This window comes from Desmodus rotundus, chromosome 5 (assembly GCF_022682495.2).
Source record: "Desmodus rotundus isolate HL8 chromosome 5, HLdesRot8A.1, whole genome shotgun sequence".
In the NCBI taxonomy this organism is placed as follows: Eukaryota; Metazoa; Chordata; class Mammalia; order Chiroptera; family Phyllostomidae; genus Desmodus; species Desmodus rotundus.
The window spans coordinates 75670401-75693275 of NC_071391.1; the positions used below are offsets into that span (position 1 = coordinate 75670401).

At 38.1% G+C, this 22875-nt stretch overlaps 1 protein-coding gene across 4 annotated transcripts; it reads right to left on the reverse strand.

The window, feature by feature from the left end:
• Nucleotides 1-5580: 5580 nt before the first annotated feature.
• On the reverse strand, nt 5581-17833 carry LOC112314322 (caspase-1-like). Of its 4 annotated transcripts, XR_008426991.1 has the most exons (10): nt 17758-17833; nt 16857-17123; nt 14759-14859; nt 13798-13971; nt 12146-12380; nt 10957-11100; nt 9691-9800; nt 8442-8545; nt 6118-6241; nt 5581-5699 (listed from the first exon to the last, which is right to left on the reverse strand). XR_008426991.1 is itself a non-coding variant. In XM_053925554.1 (9 exons), exons 1-8 carry the CDS (start codon nt 17762-17764, stop codon nt 8447-8449), a joined length of 1137 nt encoding a protein of 378 aa, XP_053781529.1. In that variant the 5' UTR covers nt 17765-17833; the 3' UTR covers nt 5583-5699; nt 8442-8446. The 4 variants fall into 4 exon arrangements, 3 of the variants coding, with proteins under 3 accessions (XP_053781529.1, XP_024426647.2, XP_053781528.1); XM_053925554.1 differs by lacking the exon at nt 6118-6241 and having other exon boundaries at nt 5583-5699; XM_024570879.4 differs by lacking the exon at nt 5581-5699 and having other exon boundaries at nt 5905-6241.
• Nucleotides 17834-22875: the final 5042 nt, after the last annotated feature.

Genomic DNA, 22875 nt, shown 5'->3' on the forward strand with positions numbered 1-22875 from the left:
TGTATGGCTTGAGATACAAAATGTGTGTGTGTTTTTCTACAAAATAATTTCTTGAATCATTTATTATTTTACTTCTGCAACATGCCACATTTTATATTGTTCATTCTAGCCTTTGCATACTTTTCTGTGTATCTATTTGTCTACCCATGTGCCAACTGATAGAACTTTACATTATGTCATGATATTGTGATTTGTGTCCAGGTAATCTCTCACCACTTTTAAATTATTTTTCTAGGCTATTATTACTAATTTATTTTCTAAACAAATAGTATAAGCAAACTGTCAAGTTTAAGAAAACACGTCATTAGATATTCTTTGGTATTCTGTTATGTTTATAGATTAATTTGGGCAAAAATAGAAAATTTTACATTTATTTGTGTTCTCTAAATGATGTGTCATATCCCTCATATTAGTTAAATCTTCCGTTATGTCACTCAATCATTTCTTAAAATAATTTTCCATATATATGTTGTAACTACTTGTTTATAATTTTCTTTAAGCAACTTTTAATGTTTATTGCTATTCCAAATAGAGGCTTAAAAAGCAAAAATATTTCCTACTTGGCTGTCTTTTGAATAGCAAATGCTATTAAATGTTTATTGGAATTCTTGTGAATGTGAAGACTTTATTTTAAATTCTAAGAAATTTCAGTGAGGACTTTCAGTCAAGATGGTGGCGTAGGTAAATGCGGTACATGAATCCTCCCAAAACTGTATCAAAATTACAACTAAATTATAGAATAACTACCATTCAGAACCACCTGAAATCTAGCTGAATGGAAGTCCTACAACAAGGGATGCAAAAAAAAAGATACCTCAAGACTGGAAAGAGGGGTAGAGAGGTGGAATGGGCTTGTGCCACACTGATGTGTGGCAGATAAAAATTGGGAGGGACATCTCTGCTGCGGAGTTCCTCCCTGAGGAGTGAGAGGTTTCATCCACACATCATCCCCAGGATTCCAGGGCCAAGAAGAGAAGTCTCCATAACTCCTTGCTGTAAAAACCGGTGGAGATCGTGGCTCAGGGAAATGAAGGCTTCTATAGTCCCAAGCAGTTCTTCTTAAAGGGTCAGTGCTTGGACTTACTTGGACTCACAGGCTCTGGAAGCAGCTCAAAAGTCACCAGGGGCATGTGGGGAGGGACTGAATTGTCTGGCATAGGGGCAAGAGATTGAGGGCAGCTTTGTGACAGAAAAAAAGTGCCAGCAGAAGCCATCGTTTCTTTTCTGAGAAACCCTCCATGCAGCTGTCAGACAGGCACCATATCTGAGCGTCCATCAACCTGTCTAACGCAGCTAATCTGGCCCTCGTGATTCCCTGAGAACTAGCCCCACTTAACTTGCTGGACCACCAAGCCATTTTCAGTGGCTTTTCCATACATCTGGCTTTTCTTGCCTCATGCTTCAGACTTTCTTAAAACCCTCAGACAAATAGCATCTGGCCTCTGCATATCCTGCACGCCTGGCTAAGTGGTCTCAGGCCCAGCACTAGAGGCACCCAGCCTTGGTTCACAGCATGACCTTTCCTGAGCACCTCTGAGCCCAGCACAAATAGCAGTCTTCTGCAGATCACTCCGTAGCTAGTGCCAGGTTGCCCCAGGCAAGGCATAGGCAGTAGCTGACCTTGGACTGCCTAAAAAGTTCCAGAGCCAAGCCACCGAGTGAACAGCTTTAGACCACACCAGACTATAACCCTACAACTTCCACGAGTGAGGAAGAGGGAAGAGTTGGTGAGCACTAAAGACCCAATGAAGCAAATCCTTCTCCATAGGTTTGATGTTTGCATGGCAGCTCTTCCACTATAGTTGCAGCCAATCCTTGCAGAGGCAGCCAATAGCACAATTAAGGCTCAAACACAATAGGGCAGTGCACACATCCCATATAAGGATGCACCTGGAGCATCCAGCTAGAGTGACTGGGGAGGCTGAACCACAAGGCCCTACTATACAAAGCCACTCTACGAAGTCTGGGAGATATAACAGCTCTACCTAATATATAAAAACAAAATAGAGAAACAGACAAAGAAACAGGTCCCAAATGAAAGAACAGGACAAATCTCCAGGAAAAAAAAAGAAAACTAAAAAAATTTTACATAAGCAAACTACCAGACGCAGAGTTCAAAACAATGGTTATAAGGATGCTCAAGGAACTTAGTGAAAATTTCAACTGGCATAAAAAAAGAGGGAGAGAGAGAAACTATAAAAAATAACCAGTCAGATATGAAGTATATACTAACTGAAATGAAGACTATGTTACAGGGAATAAACAGTAGAATAAATGAAGCCAAGAATCAAATCAGCAATTTGGAATATAAGGAAGCAAAAAATTCCCAATCAAAACATCAAAAAGAAAAAAAGGACCCAAATAAATGAATATAGCATAAAAACCTCTGGGAAAACTTCAAATGTACCAACATTTGTATTATAGGGGTGCAGGAAAGAAGAGAGCAAAAAATTGAAAACCTACTTGAACAAATAATAAGAGAAAATTTCCCTAACATGGTGAAATAAATAGACATACAAGTGCAGGAATTATGGAGGCTCCCAAACAAGATGAACCCAAGGAGGCCCACGCCAAGGCATATCATAAGTAAAATGCCAAAGATTAAAGACAAAGAGAGAATCTTATAGCAGCAGCAAGACAAAAGTAGTTAGTTACCTGCAAGGGAGCTCCCATAAGAATGTCAGCTGATTTTTCAACAGAAACTTTGTAGACCAGAGGGATTAGCAAGAAATATTCAAAGTTGTGGAAAGCAAGTACTTATAATCAAGATTATTCTACCCAGCAAAGTTATCACTTAGAATCAAAGGACATGTAAAGAGCTTCCCAGACAAGAAAAAGATAAAGGAGTTCATCACCACCACCAAACCTGTATTACAACAAATGTTATAATTATTTGTTATTAAATTATAATTGCATTCCCAGAGTAAATTCTAGCTGTCTAAAAAATATTAATACTATAAGGATTTGATTTGCTAACACTTTATTTAGAATGGTTACATCACTGTTCCTGAAAAATCAGACTGTGCTTTCCTAACTTTGCCTCCACTTCTCCAGTTCTGTAGCACTTTTGTGCTAGCACCATGAAGAATTTAAGAAAGTTACTTCTCTTTTTATTTTCTGGAAGTACTTATATAAATTTGAGCTTATCACTCTCTTAGAAGTTTTGTAAGACATTTCTTTACACCACTCATACATGTTAACTTTTTTTTCAGGTAGATGTGACAAAGAAAAAGTAATCCATTTAATGTTTATGGATTAATTTGGCTTTTTATTTCTCCATGGATTAAATTTGCTAATTGCTTATCTAGAATTCCATCTATATTTTACATAAAAGTGTCATGTTTTTTCCATACTTGTGTTTATTTGTGTATAGTGTCCTTTTTGTCATCCACACTGTCTATGTGCTAATTCTAATCTTCATACTCCATCTTGCTAAATATCTGCTTCTAGTCCTTTTAAAAGCCAGGTTTCACTTTTAGTTATGTGCTCAATATTTTTATCTCATTACCATGTCATTGATTTTTGGTTTTTTAACTTTATTGTTTTCATTTTTCTATGTTATTATTAATTTATTATTTTTCTGACTGCTTATGTTTAATGCTAGATCCACTTTTTCTTGTTTTATGTGTGTATATATACATATGTGCATATACAGTTAGTATATGTATATGAAACATAAATATATGTGTGTGTTCCTGTGTGTGTTTTTTCCAACTATGTGGTGATGTTTGAAAATCTTTGTTTTCGGTTTCTACTATCATCATGCAGTAGTAGGATGAAGTGTCTAAAATATATATTTTTGAATCTTTGTTATGTGTCTTATGTTTCCACATAGAAAAGCTGAGCCCAATAATATAAAAATCATGAATCCTTGTACTACTGGTAACACTTATAATTCAAAATTCAGTTAAACCTCTGATTCAGAACCTTATGATTTCAGTTTTTTGTTACTTTTTAGAAAGTGCAGTACGGTGGTTCATAAGTCAGACTCTAGACCAACTCAAATTGCATTAAAATCGTGGGGTGTCCACCTATGACCTGTGTAACTTTGAGCAAGTCATTTAAGCTCTAAATTCTTTTGTTTTATTGCAGGTAAAGTGGAGGTATTGATAGTAATTGCTTTATAGGGTTGCTATGAACATTAAGTTAGTTGTTTATATATAAAACCCTTACAATAATCAAAATCCTTAAATAATCTTGATATACATTTAATATACATAAATATCAATGATTAGGGCTATATTTTAAGCCTAGAGCATTCTCTTATTTTAACTCATTTGAGCTGTATACTAAAATAATTATCCAGCATTCTGTGTGTGTGTAACAGAAGTGGTGCCTCTTTCTGAGAAGCTCTGATAGCCATTTTGCCAAAATTCCTCTACCAGCGTTCACCCTCCCATAAATTTTAACATTCTCTCTTCCATTGCTGACACTCTCCATTCTCATTCTGTCCTTTACCTGATATTTCTATTTCCATATAAAGACAATAAGGCTATACCATCTTAAACCAAAAGCCAAATTATTTTAGACAATCGCTAAATGCTTGTAAAAGAATAAAATGTTCCTGAAGTTTGGAAATAGGCACATATCTAGAATGAAAATAATCAACAGGAAAGTGTATTTATTTCATAGAAAGAAAGAAAGGTACATGGGAATCACTTGCTAAAATATTAGTTTACCGAGGAAAATATTAGCTGAACCTATGATGTTGGTTAAGGAATGAGCTAGAAAACTTCTCTGTACCACTGTAGACCGTGGGGTTGATGAGTAGTACACTGGCGAGGAGCTGACCATTTTACAGTTCTGGTCTTCCATGTCAGCACCATCTCCTTTCATTCTGTTGCTGAGGGCAAGTCCTGGCCAGTCTTTTCACTCAGTGAAATGCAGATCTTATATGAGTCATAAGCCAGAAAATCCAGTTAGCTTCCTCCATTTCATTTCCATTCACAGACCATTTTAATTGAAATTTGGAGAGGGGGGTTGGAGAAAGTGAGGAAAAGAAGAAAAAAAATAACAAACTCATGGACATAGACAACAGTGTGAGGGTAATGGGCGGGGAAAGAGGGTAGCTGAGGTGGAAGAGTGTATGAGGGAATAAATGGGGATGGATGGAGACTTGACTTGGTGTGTTGAACACAGAATACAATGTATGGATGGTGTGTTCTTGAGTTGTGCACTTGTTATCTGTATACTTTTGTTAACCACAGTCATCCTAATAAATTCAATGAATAAGGAAATAAAGAACAAAATAAGCAAACAAAACAGAAACATACTCATGAATATAAGGAACAAACGGATTGTTTCCAGATAAAAGGGGACAATTAGAGGACTGAGTAAAAATTATGAAGAGATTAAGAAATACGAAGTGGTAGTAACAAAACAGTCATGTGATGTACAGCACGGGGAATACAGTCAGGGATACTGATAAAGCATGTATGATGTCACTTACCAGGGGAAATCACTTCACAAGTTATATAAATATCCAACCATTATACTGTACACTGAAACTAAAACATATTGAATAACCACTATAACTGAAAAATAATTAAAAGAAAAAGTAATCCAAAAAAAGAAAAAGGACCCAAAGATGCAGTTTATTTGTTTTCATTTTTATTTAAATACAGCGGTTAAATATGTGTGCAGTATTGGTAAAGGTGCTTCTGAAATTTGATAAAGAAGGGCTGGGTGACTTTAACTTCCTGAAGAACAAAAAAGAACAGAAGATCAGAATAGTAATTCCCAGAAGTCTGTACCCATCCCGTATGATTCTTTTTCTTTCTTTTTCTTTTTTTGTTGAGTGAATTTTTTTTTGTTTGTCACACTTTATTTTTTTTTAATTTTTATTGTTATTCAATTACAGTTGTATGCCTTTTCTCCCCATCCCTCCACCCTCCCCCTTGATTTTGTCCATGTGTCCTTTATAGTATATAGATTCTTTTTCTTTTTTCATCCTCTTCCATGTGCTTTTGCCTTTTCCCTTGGCTTCAAATGGTGATAATTGTAGTGTATTCATAGAAAGTACTCAGGCTGGGCTTTGGAAAATCTAATTAGATTATCTCATTTCTCTGGTCAAATGGTTTCCAATTTCACTCAGGATAAGAATTTTAGAACATTTACCATGTGATCACCAAGGCCCATGTGATCAGGCTGTTCACCTTGTTTCTCAGTTTGTCTCTGTCATGTTCCCCACTCTCTTTCTCCTCCAGCCCACTGCATTTTGGCAGGGGGGGAAGTGGGACAACTGCAATAGCATACACAATAAAATATTTAAAAAACGTGACTACATTTCTGCCTCAGGGTTTTGTACTTACTAGTCCCTGTGCTGGAACACGTTTTCTGCACAGAATCACAGGATTCACTACCCAACTCAGTCCATGCTCTGTTCTAATTTCATTATTTTCTTACTTCAAAGAAGACTGTCCTGTATAATCTATTACAGTATGAACAACACCCATCTTTTCATATTTTCAACTTCCTTTATTTTTCTTCTTAGCTCTGATCACTCCCTGACATATTTCAGTTTGTGTATTTAGAGTCGGTCTCCACTCACCATCGTGCGAGCTCTCTGAGAGCAGGGTATCCAGTGATTTTGTACACTGGTATATTCTAAAATTCTAGAGCAGAATTTGGAATGTAGTAAGTGCTTCATAAATTTTAGTCGAATAAATAGCTCAACACCAAAATGTTGTTCTATTGTACTAATTAAGCAATAAAAGCTATTCTGATAAGGTATTTATGCCTTTATGTGACAAGGGAACCAGAAACAAGGGGTAAAGGAAAGGGGAGATTTAAAGGATTAAGATAAACTTACTATAAAAAAATACTTTCAATTATGTTGCTGAGAGAGAGATTAAAAATATACTTATTACACAGTAGGATCTAAAGCTGTTGTGAGTAAAGTAATTGTTGGGTATAAACTTGATGGGCCATTCTAAAATATTTTGACCCCAAAAAAGACATAAGTGTTAACGTGGCTGCTCACAGGGGTTTCTGAGCAGTAACTAAGGACGTGAGAGCAACTCTCAGTGTTCTGTGATGTACACTGTAAGAATAACTGTTGGGAACCGCCCTGCCTGGTTTCAGAGGCTGTAACCCCTCATGGTTAAGGCTGAGTCAGAGTTGGGACCATAAGCCACTAAGGAGACAAAGCTTGTCTCCCTGGCAGGTGTGCCACCTCTGCCCACTTCACCCTGCTTGGCCCTGAGCTTGGCCAGTTAGCCAATGACGGGTAAGAATCCTCAAGGGAGGATCAACCTAAGACAGGCTCTGGTCACGGAAGAGGCCCGCAGGGAAGGACTCGGGGGGCTGTGGAAAAAGGGGGTGATGGACCCTCGCCCCTCGGCTTTGAAATAGCCTGAGTCCTCATTCTGTCTGCAAGAAGTCTCCTAATCTCTTGGCTGCCTTACTTCCCTTGCCTGACTTAAGCCTGAAGCAATAACAGAGGGCAGTGCAGTCCTGTGCTGGGAGGGGCGGATTCCCTGGGGAATCAGGCCTAACAAAAATACATACATTCCTGTGAAACCTACTTAATTTGTACCCTAGGTTTAAGAGATAAGGGTCCAGACCTGAGATGAGTCTGGCGCCTAAAGTTTTATGGCCCTCTAACTAATTGGCTGTAACTCAGAATAAGCCCTCAGAGTTCTCTGTAAATCTATTGTTTAACCCTTATTGACTGACAATGATTGATGAGCTTTATCTGTATTCCTATGCAAATGAACCTAATAAAAGCCCCTGGAGAGAGAGGCTCGGGGCCCTTCTCCCCTTGAGAGAAACGGCCACCTTTCCTCCCAAGCAGATCATGTCTTGGTAGTCTTTTTCTTCGTCCAGTGGCGGAACCTGGGGGGGGCTGCGTTAAAGCCCCCCGGCAAATAACCAGAGAACCAGAATCTGCATCAGTACAGCCAATCCAGCCCCAAATATGTCTGTGGTAATGGGAGCTCACAGACAGTGATGTGATCACTGTGCTCAAAGTTGGCTCCTTTGTTTTTAGCATTTTTCAGGATATGAGGGAAGTTTGGTAACTCAGTGTCTGTGACTGCGTGTGTGTGTGTGTGTGTGTGTGTGTGAGGGAGAGAGAAGGGGAGAGAAGGAAGTATAACTAATGATGGAAGCATGATTACACTTTTGTTTTAGTAATTGCTACCCTGTGTTCTTCATTGTTTATTCCTTTCTGCCTTCATCAAGCTTATCTCCTTGAGGGACTGACAGATTGATTAATTGATTGTGGAAATGGAGGAGGATCCAGATGGGTATGTGTAGAATGACAAAAAATCTAATTGCCAAACTATATCAAAAAGTAACACTAATTTGACCACGCAAGCAATTGGCTACCTTTTGTCATTGGACATCACTACCAATACTCTCTCATTTAATTCACCTGCCAACACCTCTAACAGGTACTATTTTCAGTTAGCAGGACTGCCAACAACTCTGATACTTACTATTTTCAATTGCCAGGAAACAGGTAGAAATATCTTGTCATGGATAATCGTTCAATGGTGGGCATCTGGGCTTTAACATCTGGGTTTTCAAATGACCGTTGTACCTATAAGGAAAAGGAGTCTGTAGATGAAGCAGGACTCTGAGCCACTCTCAGAGAACATTTTGCACCATGAGCCAACAAATTCTGGGAATGAAAGGTGCTACTAGGGTTGATGGGAGCAAGGCCACGGGTATTCTTGTGTCCAGCCACTGCCACCCTACCTTTAGAAGTAATTCCCCAGGTTAGCATACCCTCGATCTCAGAACAAATGCCTCGTGTCTAATCCAAGGCCTTTCTATCTGCATTTCTTCTCTATTTCTTTTCCGTCTCTATTCTATATACCTGAACTGCCTCTCAAATATCCTCTCCCTTCAACCTCCAAGGCTACATCATCAGTATGATGAGGCACAAACCCTGACTTTTGATCTTAAAACCTGAACACAACAACTTTCACATCCCCACCACCATATTGAACTCTGAAGCTTTGTTTTTGTTTTTCTTTTTTTTTGCCATGGGCTGATCTATGAGGTCTTACTTCTAATATTCTCCCAGCAACGCCCTTGAGATTACAATGTCTAATTCCTACTCATCCAACGGGACTCAAGGGCTCGAGTTTCCATTCACAGAGTTTCCACTGTGACTCACATAACAATGTGATCTTCTCCATTCTAATGAAGGTGTGTTCCTCTTTCCCATAGGACTGGACTGTTCACTACAGTTTTGAATTTAGGATTAACACAGCCACACTTTCTCACATTCTTACTAGCAGTACATTTCTTGCTAAAGAAGAAGGTGGGGGGAGCATCTGCTCATTTATTCATGCCTTGCTGTGAATAAACATTATTTCCTGTGTGCCAACAGGGTGAGGTGTTGAGCAAATTCCTGCCTTCACGAGGTTTGCATTCAAGTGAGTCATTACAGGTAAAAAACAAACTATATGTACACCAAATGAGTGGTGGTCAGCACTGGGGGAGGGGATAACAAATTAGGAGGCAAGGGGTAATAAGGCATATTCTGATCTGGGAAAGAAATATAACTTCCTTTCTGGATTACTCCATTCAAAGAATGTCTTCTTTATTTTCTTTCAGTGCCCGAGAACTTCTTTCTTACGGATTCCCTGACAAAATCAGTCATTGTAACTTGAATTAAGAATAAGAGTAAGACTTCCTGAAAAAAAAAGAGTGACTAGAAGAGAATAAGAAGGTTACCTTCCGAAATACTTCCTCAAGGTGACAGCACCAAGAATATTTCTGAAAGCATGTGATTAGTTGTGAAATGAAGAATGAACCCTTTTTGATGTCTCTCCAGGATACATTATCTATGAAAAAAAAAAGAGTGTTAAGTCTTTGGCTGTGGCCTCAACTGCTTTTTTTATTACATTTTTTTTGTTTTGTTTTATGGGTACGTCCTTTGGGCATAGCTTGGAAATTACCTTGACGTGTTTAAGGGAAACACTTATGTATCTACATTAACTCATTTACAGCAAAGTGGAAAAAACTGGCAGAGATTAACTGAAGGGATAGCTGGTCAGAATTGCATGGTGACTGCATTATATTCTAGGAACTGACACTGACTTTGTGCCTCGTGTTCATTCAATTACTTTCAAAGGTTTGAGATATAACTGGATTATTGCTTTTACTGTGGAAAGAATAGACATTCAGAAGGGATAAAGGATTTTCCCACGTTCATGCAGTAAAGAAGGAAAAATGGGCACCTGGCTCCAAGGGTGGTTACAGAGTAAAAACCATACTGTCTCTCAGAGTGTAACAAACAAGGTAAATGAACAAATCCAAAGGAAACTTTTTAAGAGGAGACAATAGTTTAGGACATAGATTGTGGTGATGGAGTCACGGATGTGTACTTACATCCAATTCATTATGTTACATACGTTAAGTGTATAATGTATTTTTCTATGTCAGTTAAAACTCTATGCAGTGGTTTAAAACATAGTTAAAACAGAAGTTTTCAAATCAGAGGCATTCCAATGTAAGGCTTCCTAAGATGACTACCTAGAGGTCAAGGACTAAACCCTGACCCCCTACTATTAGGCTTCATTAGTCCCACAGTATCATTTTCTACATCTTTTAAAGGACATTCACACCCTTCTGAGGCAGGCAATGACACTCTAACTAGCATCAAATGGGAAATATGGAGAAAGGGCCAGAGCAGAAAACTGACTCATTCATTTGTTTTTAAATGGCGGATGGCCAACTGGACTGGTTGTATTAGGTGGTTCTAATGATTGGTGTGCCTCAGCTTATAAAGTGCAGCACTTCAAATACAAGTATAATTTTAAGAAGAGGAAACTATATAGAATCTTTGTATCCATAAAATAATGAGATAAATGTAAATGACTTTGGCAACATTCAAAGTGTGCCTTACATCATTGCTGCATAGCGCCTATCAATATTCTAGAATCACTCAGGGGTGGCCTCAGGCCCACAAATCCTTGTGTGCAGCTGAAAGACACATACGTGGGGTTGAGGAGCAGAAAGCAATGAAGTCCTTCTCCACGTGAGCTCTGTGAACAGCATCCTCCTCCAGGTCCTCACATGGCTGTGCAGAGCTGTCTGCCAAGGCTGCTGGAGAGTCACTGACCCACAATACCCCGCGATTTGCTGGAGAGACAACAACTCTGTAAACACTGTGCCTCCCTCAGTTTGAGTGTCACAATTGCGCACCTCGTTCCCTTTGAATGTTTCTTCTTTCCCTGGCCGGGTACCTCAGTGCTTAGAGAGTCATCCCAGTGGGACAAGGTTGCAGGTTCCATCCCGGTCAGGGCACATGCAGGAACCAACCAATGAATGCATCCATAAGGGAGAAAAAAATTCAGTGTTTCTCTTCCTCCCTCTCCTTCTCTCTCAAATGAACAAATTTTAAAAAGTGAGTAACAGTGAATAAATGTTAATTCTCACTATTTTTATACTCACACAGCAAACACACACACACACACTAAACTCCCCCCCGCACACACATAACTTGGCCTCTCTCTAATGTCTGTGATCAATGTGCCAGTTAACAGCAATAGCATCGTGTATGTTAAGAGTGACAGTAACATAAACCTGAAAGAACCTGTTTTCTCAGAAGAGCAAAGGAGTTGAAGCCTTATGTGCATAATTTCACAGCATAGTTACCATGTTTCCCTAAGGTATTTTTGTTTTCCTAAACATGGCTCCAAAAACCTAAGAGATGATAGGAAGTCAGAAAAAAGAGAGACAAATAAAACTTTGAGAGCAATGCCAAGTACCCTCAGCTGCCTACTCAGTTCCCTTTCAATATCGCGTGAGGTAGAAAGGGGTGCTGCTCCTACAGAATAGCTCCACTTTCTCATGAAATTCTTCTCAAGCCAGAGAATGTCAGAATGCCGGTAAAATATTTACAAATAAAGTTGTTATTAAAATGATTTCATTCCAAGGGTTAAATATTTTTGCTCAACTTTGATTTAGGAATTCTGATGATCTCCTTCATCCCTTTCCTTGGATTAAACTAATTGATATTTCTCAGCTGAAAAGATAATATCTCATGACTCCAACCCCTGAACTGGAGTTTCCCGAGAATTCAATTCACTTTATTTGCACTGAATGGGGACTAACATTGTTTCCCCTATTATGAAAACATACACCACAGTCCTCAGCAAACAATTCAGGAATTTGCAGAACTCACCACCTCTGCAGGCCTGGACGATGATGACCTTCGGTTTGTCCTTTAGACTGAGGCAGTGGCAGTTGTTGAACATCCGAAAGATGGTGTCATAAGGCAGCACATCTGGGTTTTCAGCTCTGTGCGTAGTGCCACAAATTCCTGCCAGGATGCCATGGGACATGAGCACCAAGAATGTGCTGTCTGAAGACTTGTGCTCTGGGCGGGCAGCAAATGCCTCCAGCACTGCCTCCATCTCCTGAAAAAGCCCAGTATGTCTTACTTTAATAGGCAAGCATTAACATTAATCTGACCTCCTATTTATCATGAGCAGTACAAGAAATATCTATATTGTCTTGACTGGTGTGGTTCAGTGGATTGAGAGCTGGCCTGCAAACCAAAGAGTCGCCGGTTCAATTCCCAGTCAGGGCACATGCCTGGGTTTCAGGACAGGTCTCTAGTTGGGGGCATGTGAGGGGAAACCTCACATTGATGTTTCTCTCCCTCTCTTTCTCCTTTCCCTGCTCAAAAATAAACAAACAAATAAATAAACACATAAATAAAATATTTTTAAAAAAGAAAATGAAACTTTGATAATATTCATATAATTGTGCCTTCACATAGTGGTTACTCAATGATAGCTGTTTACCTTTTCTTTCTACAGTGTAGCAGGGGGTTCAAATATTTGTCCTGTTAAATTTATTTGAGCTGTTCTCTTGATATATTTTATATTGCCTTATTTTCACTTACATACTTTTTCTATTACTATCTTTTATCTCATTAATCAGTAGGATCCTTGTGTCATAAACTTATCATACCACTTCAATTCAAATACCCTTCTCTCTGTACTTAGAATAAATTCAAACTTCTGACTAATGTATACTTCCTCCAGCCTGTCTTATTCCTCCTGTAAGCTCTTGTCACCTGGTCTTCCTGTGTTTTTCATGTTCCAGTTTTATGTATAGTTTAGACATTTCATTTGTAGTTACCCTTCCTGGAATATATCTTATTCACATATTTTCAGACCTGTCTTATTACTGATAGTCATGTGTCAGCTTCAGTATGTTCTCCTAACAAGACTTAATCTTGACCACTCCATTGAAACAAGTAGTATATGATCACCAATTTGCTCCTTTTTTCCCACTAACTTTTATCTGTCTTTTCACTCTTACAGAGAGTCATGTTGACATGCTAAATCTCTGAAATTTTCTATTTTACTTTTAATTGGATTGCCCACACCAGTAAACATAAAACAATCCGAGCTCCCTGTCTCATTCACGGACCTACCTCCAGTGTTGGGAATAGGCCCTGGGGCAAAGTCAGGACGCAGAATTGATATGGTGAGTACATGCCCGTTAAACATTCATTATTTAAGAATTGTCTGGGAATATTTGGTCTGAATCCCAATCATCTCTCATAGGAACTAAGAATTGTATGGGTACACATGCCAATCACTTTTTGTCTCTTTTTATAGAATTGAGAATATTTGGAGCTCAAAAGAGACAGAGCTTTTGCCTATCTAATACTTTAATTTTATACATACACATATACATACAAAATAGGTGTCTGAAGGTTGTTAAGGTGTTTGGCTGAGATTATAAAATTAATTTGATTGTAGGAGGATGTGAGTTGAATATGTAGTATACACATGTTTGGGGTGGGTGAGAACCCCTTACCTTGGCTGTGAGATTCTCTTCCACTTCCACACTATAACCAAGTCCTTCAAGCAGCACCTTCATTCCTGTGATGTCAAGCTCAGCCCCTTCCCTCCGAGGAAGATGATCAAACTCTCTGTTGCATATGATGAGAGCCAGACGAGTGCGGTCCTTTCTCTCCTTTATTGGATAGATCTGCAGGAAATGGATATGCAGTGACTTTGATTTACCTAAATCTCTTTTAAACCCTCATTCACTAATCACTGTTGCTTTGTCACAGGCTCATATAGCTGCCCTCTCCGCTCTCCTGTACCAGAAACCCTGCCATTTTCTTTGTAATGAATTGAATTGACAATAGATTGTGATTTAGAATGTTTAGGTTATTTAAAAATAAAAGACATGCACTGAAAAAATGAAAGTGATTCATTTTTTCAAGAGCCCAGAACTAGACCCAAAATACATTTGGGATAGTTTCTCAAGACTCTTGAGGAGACTAGAATAATTTCTACCCTAACTTTCTCCTCCATCGTATTCACCTAGACAAATCATTCTTATTCTTCAAGGTTCAGATCAAATTTCATAAAAGCCAGGAAACATTTGCTATTAGCTCAGGCTTTAATTATATTCTTAAAACATGTTTCATGTCCAGGCTTTTCAAGTAGTATGGAAATAATAACTACTTAGTCATGCTATCTTATACTCATAAATATTTTTATTTTGTCACTGTGACTTAATTATAATAACTCTCAAATAAGTATGAGAACAAAAAAACATACTGAGAGACCTGTATCTTATCATGAGATTGAAAGAAAATTGGAATTTGTGTGAGGCTACAGTATTTCCTCCTTGCTCAAAGCATCTAAGAAAGAGATTACCACTGTCTGCACCTCACCTCTCTGCCATTAGTGCTCTAAGAGATTGTGTATTCAGTGAAGGCAATTGTTTCTCTCTCTCTCTCTAGTGTATGTACAGAACACAGTACCTCTCCAGCCCTTTCGTTACACAGTTTCAGGAATTGTTCACGAGGACAAAGCTTGAGGGTATCTGTAGATTCTTCTGCTGGCTCAGCTGGTCCAGCCATGTCTGTGGGATCCAAAGGGTACACCACATGACATCACATGACAGAAATTTGAACATCTGCATCTGTGAACCAAGTATCACTTAAGGATAGTGGCAGTGAGGTAAATCCTGAGAAGTATTTTTTAACATATTAATGTAGGAATTATAATTGTATCCAACTAACCTCTAGTATGAAGAGAGGTATGGTGAGTGGGAAAGAAGGGGGGAATCCTTGGTAGCAGACCCACCCAAAAATATAATAACAAATTATGTTTTTTATGAAAAAAAAACACCTTGATGATTTGGGTCAAATTTAGCCTTTATATTCATCAAAAGAAGTTTGAGTTTTCAATTTTTTACTCTAGAAATTTCATGCACCTAAGTGAACTTTTTTTTATCAATAAGCAAGAATATATATTGAGTAAATATTTATCAGAATGCTATCCATTACAAATATAATGTAATATCTCACAATTGATTTTCCATATTTTTTGCTCCCATAAACTAGTGGTATTGATCACAAATGTGAAATTCGCTGAGTCTGATTCCATAGTTCCTATTGAAGACAAGGTTCCAATACACAAAAATTGGTCCATTCCCTGCTCTGAATGAGGAAGAGCCACAGGCTATACCACAAAATGTCCAGCTCAAAGCGACAGACTGACTTGTCCCATACTTCCCATCTAGACTGCTGGACTAAAGTCACAAACAACAAATTCAAGAACATTTTCTGCAGGAGGCCTTGCTATGGCAGTAGTGTGCATGCCAAGAACTTTCTTTTAGAAAGATCTTTCCCATTATGATTCTAATGATTCTTCTATTAGAATCACTCAAAAAAGAGATCTACTTGCCATATTGTGTGGCCCTGAAAAAACATTGGCAAGTAGATGAGGGAGAGATGAATCCATGACCATCCTGACTGAGGAGATATCGTTTGACAACTGGTGAGGCTGATTTCAGATGTTAGAGTTATCACAGTGGGAGCACAAGTGCCATTCGAATTCAATGACTAGGAATGGAAAGGAATATGGCAAGGAAGAAGAAACAGGTAATTTGAACCCTTACTGTTATTTATTGATTGTCTTTCATTTGGAGAAGTGTTAAATGAAAAAGATGTACTAAAAGAAAAACAAGAAATTAACTGTAGATGAATTTCCTATATCATTAAGACAGACATAGCTTCCCTAGTCCCTAGGAAAAAAAGGCTTCTTGCTTTTGAAGAAAAAGCTTCCCTTCCGATTTCACATGGGAAGCATAAAAGAGACTGGTCACTGGGAGTTCATCCGAACTTCTGTCTGTGCTGTGTGGAGGGACTAAGGGACTAAAGAAGGGGCAGGTCTGTTGCCTGAGGCCTGTATCAAGGTCTCAGGAGGACGGGAGGTAGTGGGGGTGGGCCTTACACAGTGGACCACAGCCTGGTTCCATGCTAGTAGACATTGTTTCTCAAAAGAAAATGCGGGAAGGCAATTAGAAGAAAGAGTCTACTTTAAAAATCCTGGCTTTTCTACAAGCATTGAATTTATTCTCTGAGTACTTCACCATCAGGAGAAATATCTTTTATTCCTCCTGGAGAGCAAAATTTGGATGAGTAATTATAAACAATATTTGATTACAGACCTTATGTCTTCATGTCAGATAACTATATAAATTTTTAAGAACCCCTAGACGTACCTAACTGATTAATAACTAACTGAATAAATAAATAAGCAATGTGCCCGCCAGGAGGACTGGAACATACAGTGTGAAGTGTTACAGACTGTTCTCATGAACTTCAACAGCTGAAATGCTCCATAGTCAGGATGGGAAATGAGTTTCATCAAACGAAGTCTACTGAGGCTAAAGCAATAAGAACAAAGAGTAAAGAGACAGGGAACAAACAAGAGTGCCATGGATTTAGAAATGGGGCCCTGAAGCCGGACATAAAGGATTTGTCTGCAAACTAACAGGACCAATGAAGAAATCAGGTATGGGTACAAATGTGCAGGGCCTACATGAACTTTAGTCTGAGTTGTTGACCTTACCTGAGGAGAGCCCCAGCTTCTTTTCCAGGTGGGGGTCACATGTACTAATTTGAATGATAAATATTTGGCTTGCGTGGTGTCCTTTCCGAATGACAGAGTCAATCAAATCTCGGGCCTTATCCATAGCTGTGTAATTTTCATATTTTACTGTCTCCATCTCCTCCTGGTTCAGCACATTTTTGTCTAATAGTTCATCTAACAAGCTGTTTATTGTGCCGATGTTCACTGATTGGATAAACAACTTCCTCTTCGACTTCAGGACCATGTCTGTTTGAAGCACAAAGATTCCCCAAGTCACTAAAACAACCTCATTCCCCTCTCTTGTCAGGGAAAGGGGATAGGACACTTTAGATTTTAACCCATTAAATGTTACCCTCCACACAGTTCAGTCACTCTGAGGATAACCACATCTCGTAATCTTCCCTCAGTATTACGATGTATACTCACTGAATGGCCTGAAGCCTGAGATTTACGATCACTAATTAGTGACTGAACACCAGGGATAATCCTGATAGTTATTCAACTCTGCATAATAAAAAGATGAAACAGTGATAGGCCATTTCCCTTGGGGACCACAGCTACCTGTTTTTATCTTATGCAATTGTGCACCATCTGTCAGATTATTCAATTAGATTGCAAAATGACAGCAGAATACCAGTAAAATCCCAGTTCCTTTCTGGCTCATGCTTTTTCTTTCTGAAAGCTGCGATAGTCTTCTCCACCCCACTCTACTTCCCTTTGCCTCCCTCCTCTTTCTTCCCTCTCCTTCATTGCTGCTCACTTAAATATTCACCAAACTTAATTATGGCTTCCCCAAAAGCCAGCTGCCTTTCAATTTTTTTTTTCCTGAAGACATGTCCTTTTAGACAGTAAAAAAACAAACAAAAAACCAAAAACTCACCAGCCATGGCTTCCCTCTCTTGTCCTTGCTCTTAGAAAGTGAAAGTATGTTCAAACTTCCTTTTCATCAGCATGTGTATACATATTAGGAAAGGCCAACTAACTGCTCATGCAAATACTTGTCTGTTTTCTTTTTTTCTTTTCTCCATAGTAACAAACAGATTGCTTAACCTTGGAGTGCATCAGTGAGTACATTCTAGGGAAATTCCTTCATCCGCCCTTGGATCAGGTCAGGGTAGGAAGCGAGTGGAGCACAGAGAATAAGAAGGATGTAAGAAAGCATGCACAGAATTATACCCACACAATGATGAATCTTTCATTTGCTAGGAAGTGCAGTGTGGAAAAGTAACTCATCCATCGGTGTCATAGTCTATTAATGTACTATTAAAAAAAATTCCACAGACTGGGTGGCTTACAAACAAAGGAATTTATTCCTCACAGTTCTGTAGTTTGGAAGCACTAGATCAGGATGCCAGTGTGGTTGGGTGGTGGTGATGGCCCTGTTCTGGGTTGCGGACTGTTGACTTCTCCCCATGTGCTCATAATAGCAGGAAGTTTGAGATATCTCACTGGAGTCTTCGGTATAAGGGCATGAATCCCTTTCATGAGGTTGCTGCCCTTATGAGCAAGTCAACTCCCTAAAGCCCCAACTCTTAATACTGTCACTTAATAATGTCACTAATACTGGCATTAGATTTTAAATTATGAATATTGGAAAAACGCATACATTCAATCTATAACCTTTGAAGAAGTTGAACCATTGTGACCCCTGCTCCCATCCTGCCTGTCTGCTCTGTGTCCTAGGAATTATGTGTTCCTAAGAAGCAGTTTTGCTATCACAAAAGGAGGCATTTTAAACTAGAATCAAATATTTTTTAAAGATTTTATTTATTTTTAGAGAGGGATAAGGGAGAGGGAAAGAGAAGGAGAGAAACATCAATGTGTGGTTGCCTCTTGTGCACCCACAACTGGGGACATGGCCCGCAGCCAAGATATGTGTCCTGACTAGGAATTGAACCAGTGGCGCTTTGGTTCTCAGACCAGCACTCAGTCCACTGAGCCACACCAGCCAGGGCTTAACTGTTTTCTTATTTAACACTCTTTTCAGATGATTCTCTGTTGTGAGACACTGTAGAGACTAACAGCTCAGGCTCTGGACTTAGAACATCTGATGTACCAACTTAACCTTCCATTCCTGGGCAAGGTATTGCTCTTTCCCATTCTTCGGTTCCTCTATTTGCAAAACAATTTAATTAATAGTATATATCTACAAATCTTTCAACACTAATTGATTAAAAATGTGGAAACTGCTATAGAACATTGTCTGGCACATCATAAGCATACTATATTATTATTTGTTAATACTATTATTTTCAATTTAAATATTTCTAAATAAAAAATTAAATAACTAGACAGTGTTAGTTTTTTTGCAGATTATCTAGTTAAATTTATCTTTGGTGAGAATCCTGGTGCATCTCATTCATTCATTCACTTATCAAGTATATATGAATGACCTACTCCATGTTAGACACATTGTAGGTGCCAAGGGTTCAGTCAAACAGGAAGTGGTCCCTTGCCCTCAGCTTCATGTTCAAGGACAGAAGACAAACAAGAAACCCCATATGTAACTGGGGTAATGTCAGATTATGGTAAGTGCTAACAAGAAGAAATTAATGGGAGAACTGGTTTATGAAATATTGGAGGACATTAAATCTGAAGACAGAGGAGTCCAGGAAGGTCTACAGAGGTTACCACCTTTAGTAAGCACATGTTCAATGGCTAGTCCCCACAAAAAACTCAACATAACCAGTTTCTTTTATAGATATTGATGGTGGAAGATGGCCTGATAATAAAATGCCTATTAATTAGCCTTTCAATATTATCAATTTATATACTAAAAATGCCCATGGTATTATTACCTTAGTTTCTTTTGAGAATAACAACCCAGATTTAATAAACATTAAAAGTGCATGTGTGTGGGGTCATACATGCAGGAAATATCTAAATTAAATATTGATACCTGTATTACATTTATTTTGAAACTCTATACCATTAAAAATAAATTGTATTTTAATATGTGGGCCATTAGTTTTTCCCTGTGTTCTAGGCCAAGTGTTATATTTATTTTTAATTACACTAAAATTCTTTGTGTAGATTTTAATCTATGGGTTTTCTCAGGGTGTTCTTATTTTTACTTTGCCACCTACCTGACCAGTTTGCAGCACAATAATGTGCTTCTTGCCCCAGGGAGACTTGTTGTAGGGAAGAAATCAGAGATTGCAGGTACATTGTTTTCTTTACACATTTATGTTTATTCATTTATTTTGGAGATGTTAAGGGCTTCGCATGAGGGTTTCTCTATAAGCCAAGGTCACACACTATTCAGCTGAAACAAGCTGAGGTGGCAGTAGAGCCACAGAAAGTATGACAGGGCAGTGTGCCTGGGTATGTGGAAGCATAAGCATTGACCCTGGGAAGCTAAGTAGGGAAACATTACATAGCAAGGGCCCACTGAGTCCTCAAAATGAAGATACTAAAAACGGAAAACATGGTAACTATCTACTGTTGGTGCATTCATGAGTAAACAAATTGTGCTAAATGCATATGCAATGATACAATTCAGTAATAAAACAGGAGCAATTTACTAATATATGTAATAACCATTGATGAAAACATTACGCTCGTATTATGAGTGAAATAAGCCATCTACAATAGAATACATACCTTATAATTCAAATTATTTAAAGTGCCAGAATAGAAACAACTAATGTATTTTGATAGAAATCAGATCAGTTTCCCTGAGGAGGAGGTGGAGAGGAATTGAATGCAGAGAGCATGATGGACATTCTGGGGTGATGAAAATGTTCTGCATCTGATAGTGTTATAATACAGCAAGCATTTGTCCAAAAATAATCAGAATATATCCCTAAAAGGAATATATTTTATGTTATATAAATTATACTACAACAATGTTGAATCTCAAAACTAAAATTAATGGTCATAATGATATGCTGCATTGGAAAGGGTTTGTTGCCTTTTATTTTTATGGACAACATACTGAAGCCTCAAAAAATTGTTTGACACTCTGGTAAGAGAAAGAGCTTTCTGGAGTGGCTAAAATGAATTAACTATAGTTGGATGTGGATTTGTAGATGGAATGGAAATTAAATTTTAGAGATGATGTTTATCAACTCAAATATTCACCGAGAAAATAGTATTACATAGATAGACTATCACATGGATAAAATCATAGAATAACCTAACGGAGCAGTCCAATTACAAGTAGTGTTTAAAAGGAAGCACACTTATTTAAAAATCTTCACCTTAGAATTGCCTGTGATAGCCTGTAGAACAATATCATTTTTAATAATAGGTAATATAAAAATCATGAAGTGATTTTATAGTGTTAATTAACCCTTATGATTCAAAATTCAGTTAAACCTCAGAAGTGAGAACACTTACAGGTTCAGTTTTTCATTGCTCTGCAGAAAGTGCAGTACAGTGGTTAATAACTCAGATTCTAGAGCAAGTCTAATTGTATTCAAATCCTGGAGTGCTCACCCATGAACTGTGTGACTTTGGGCAAGTCCTTTAAGCTCTATATTCTTCTGTTTTATTGTGGGTAAAATGGAGATATTGATAGTAATTATTTTATAGGGTTGCTGTGAAAGTTAAAATAGTTGTTTATATATAAAACACTTATAGTACTCAATACCCTTAAAATAATCTTGATATACATTTAATATACATAAATATTGATGATTATGGCTATATTTGAAGCCTAGAGCATTCTCTTATTTTAACTCATTTGAGCTGTATGCTAAAATAATTATCCAGCATTCTGTGTGTGTGTAACAGAAGTGGTGCCTCTTTCTGAGAAGCTCTGATAGCCATTTTGCCAAAATTCCTCTACCAGCGTTCACCCTCCCATAAATTTTAACATTCTCTCTTCCATTGCTGACACTCTCCATTCTCATTCTGTCCTTTACCTGATATTTCTATTTCCATATAAAAACAATAAGGCTATACCATCTTAAACCAAAAGCCAAATTATTTTAGACAATCGCTAAATGCTTGTAAAAGAATAAAATGTTCCCAAAGTTTGGAAATAGGCACATATCTAGAATGAAAATAATCAACAGGAAAGTGTATTTATTTCATAGAAAGAAAGAAAGGTACATGGGAATCATTTGCTAAAATATTAGTTTACCGAGGAAAATATTAGCTGAACCTATGATGTTGGTTAAGGAATGAGCTAGAAAACTTCTCTGTACCACTGTAGACCGTGGGGTTGATGAGTACACTGGCGAGGAGCTGACCATTTTACAGTTCTGGTCTTCCATATCAGCACCATCTCCTTTCATTCTGTTGCTGAGGCAAGTCCTGGCCAGTCTTTTCACTCAGTGAAATGCCGATCTTATATGAGCCATAAGCTACAAAATCCAGTTAGCTTCCTCTATTTCATTTCCATTCACAGACCATTTTAATGGAAATTTGGAGAGGGGGGTTGGAGAAAGTGAGGAAAAGAAGGAAAAAAAGGACAAACTCATGGGCATAGACAACATTGTGAGGGTTATGGGGGAAAAGAGGGTAGCTGAGGTAGAAGAGTGTATGAGGGAATAAATGGGGATGGATGGAGACTTGACTTGGCATGGTGAACACAGAATACAATGTATGGATGGTGTGTTGTGGAGTTGTGCACCTGTAATCTGTATAATTTTGTTAACCACAGTCATCCTAATAAATTCAATAAAAAAGGAATAAAAACAAAATTAACAAACAAAACAGAAACATACTCATGGATATAAGGAACAAACTGATTATTTACAGATGGAAGGGGAAGTGGATGGGTGGGTGAAAAATGTGAAGAGATTACGAAGTGCAAGTAGTAGTAACAAAACAGTCATGGAATGTAATGTACAGCACAGGGAATATAGTCAGTAACACTGATAAAGCATGCATGATGTCACATAGGAGCAAGACTCACCAGGGGAAATCACTTCACAAGTTATATAAATATCCAACGATTATACTATACACTGAAACTAAATATACTGAATGTCCACTACAATTGAAAAATATTTGTAAAAGAAACAAAAATCTAGAAAAAGGGACCCAA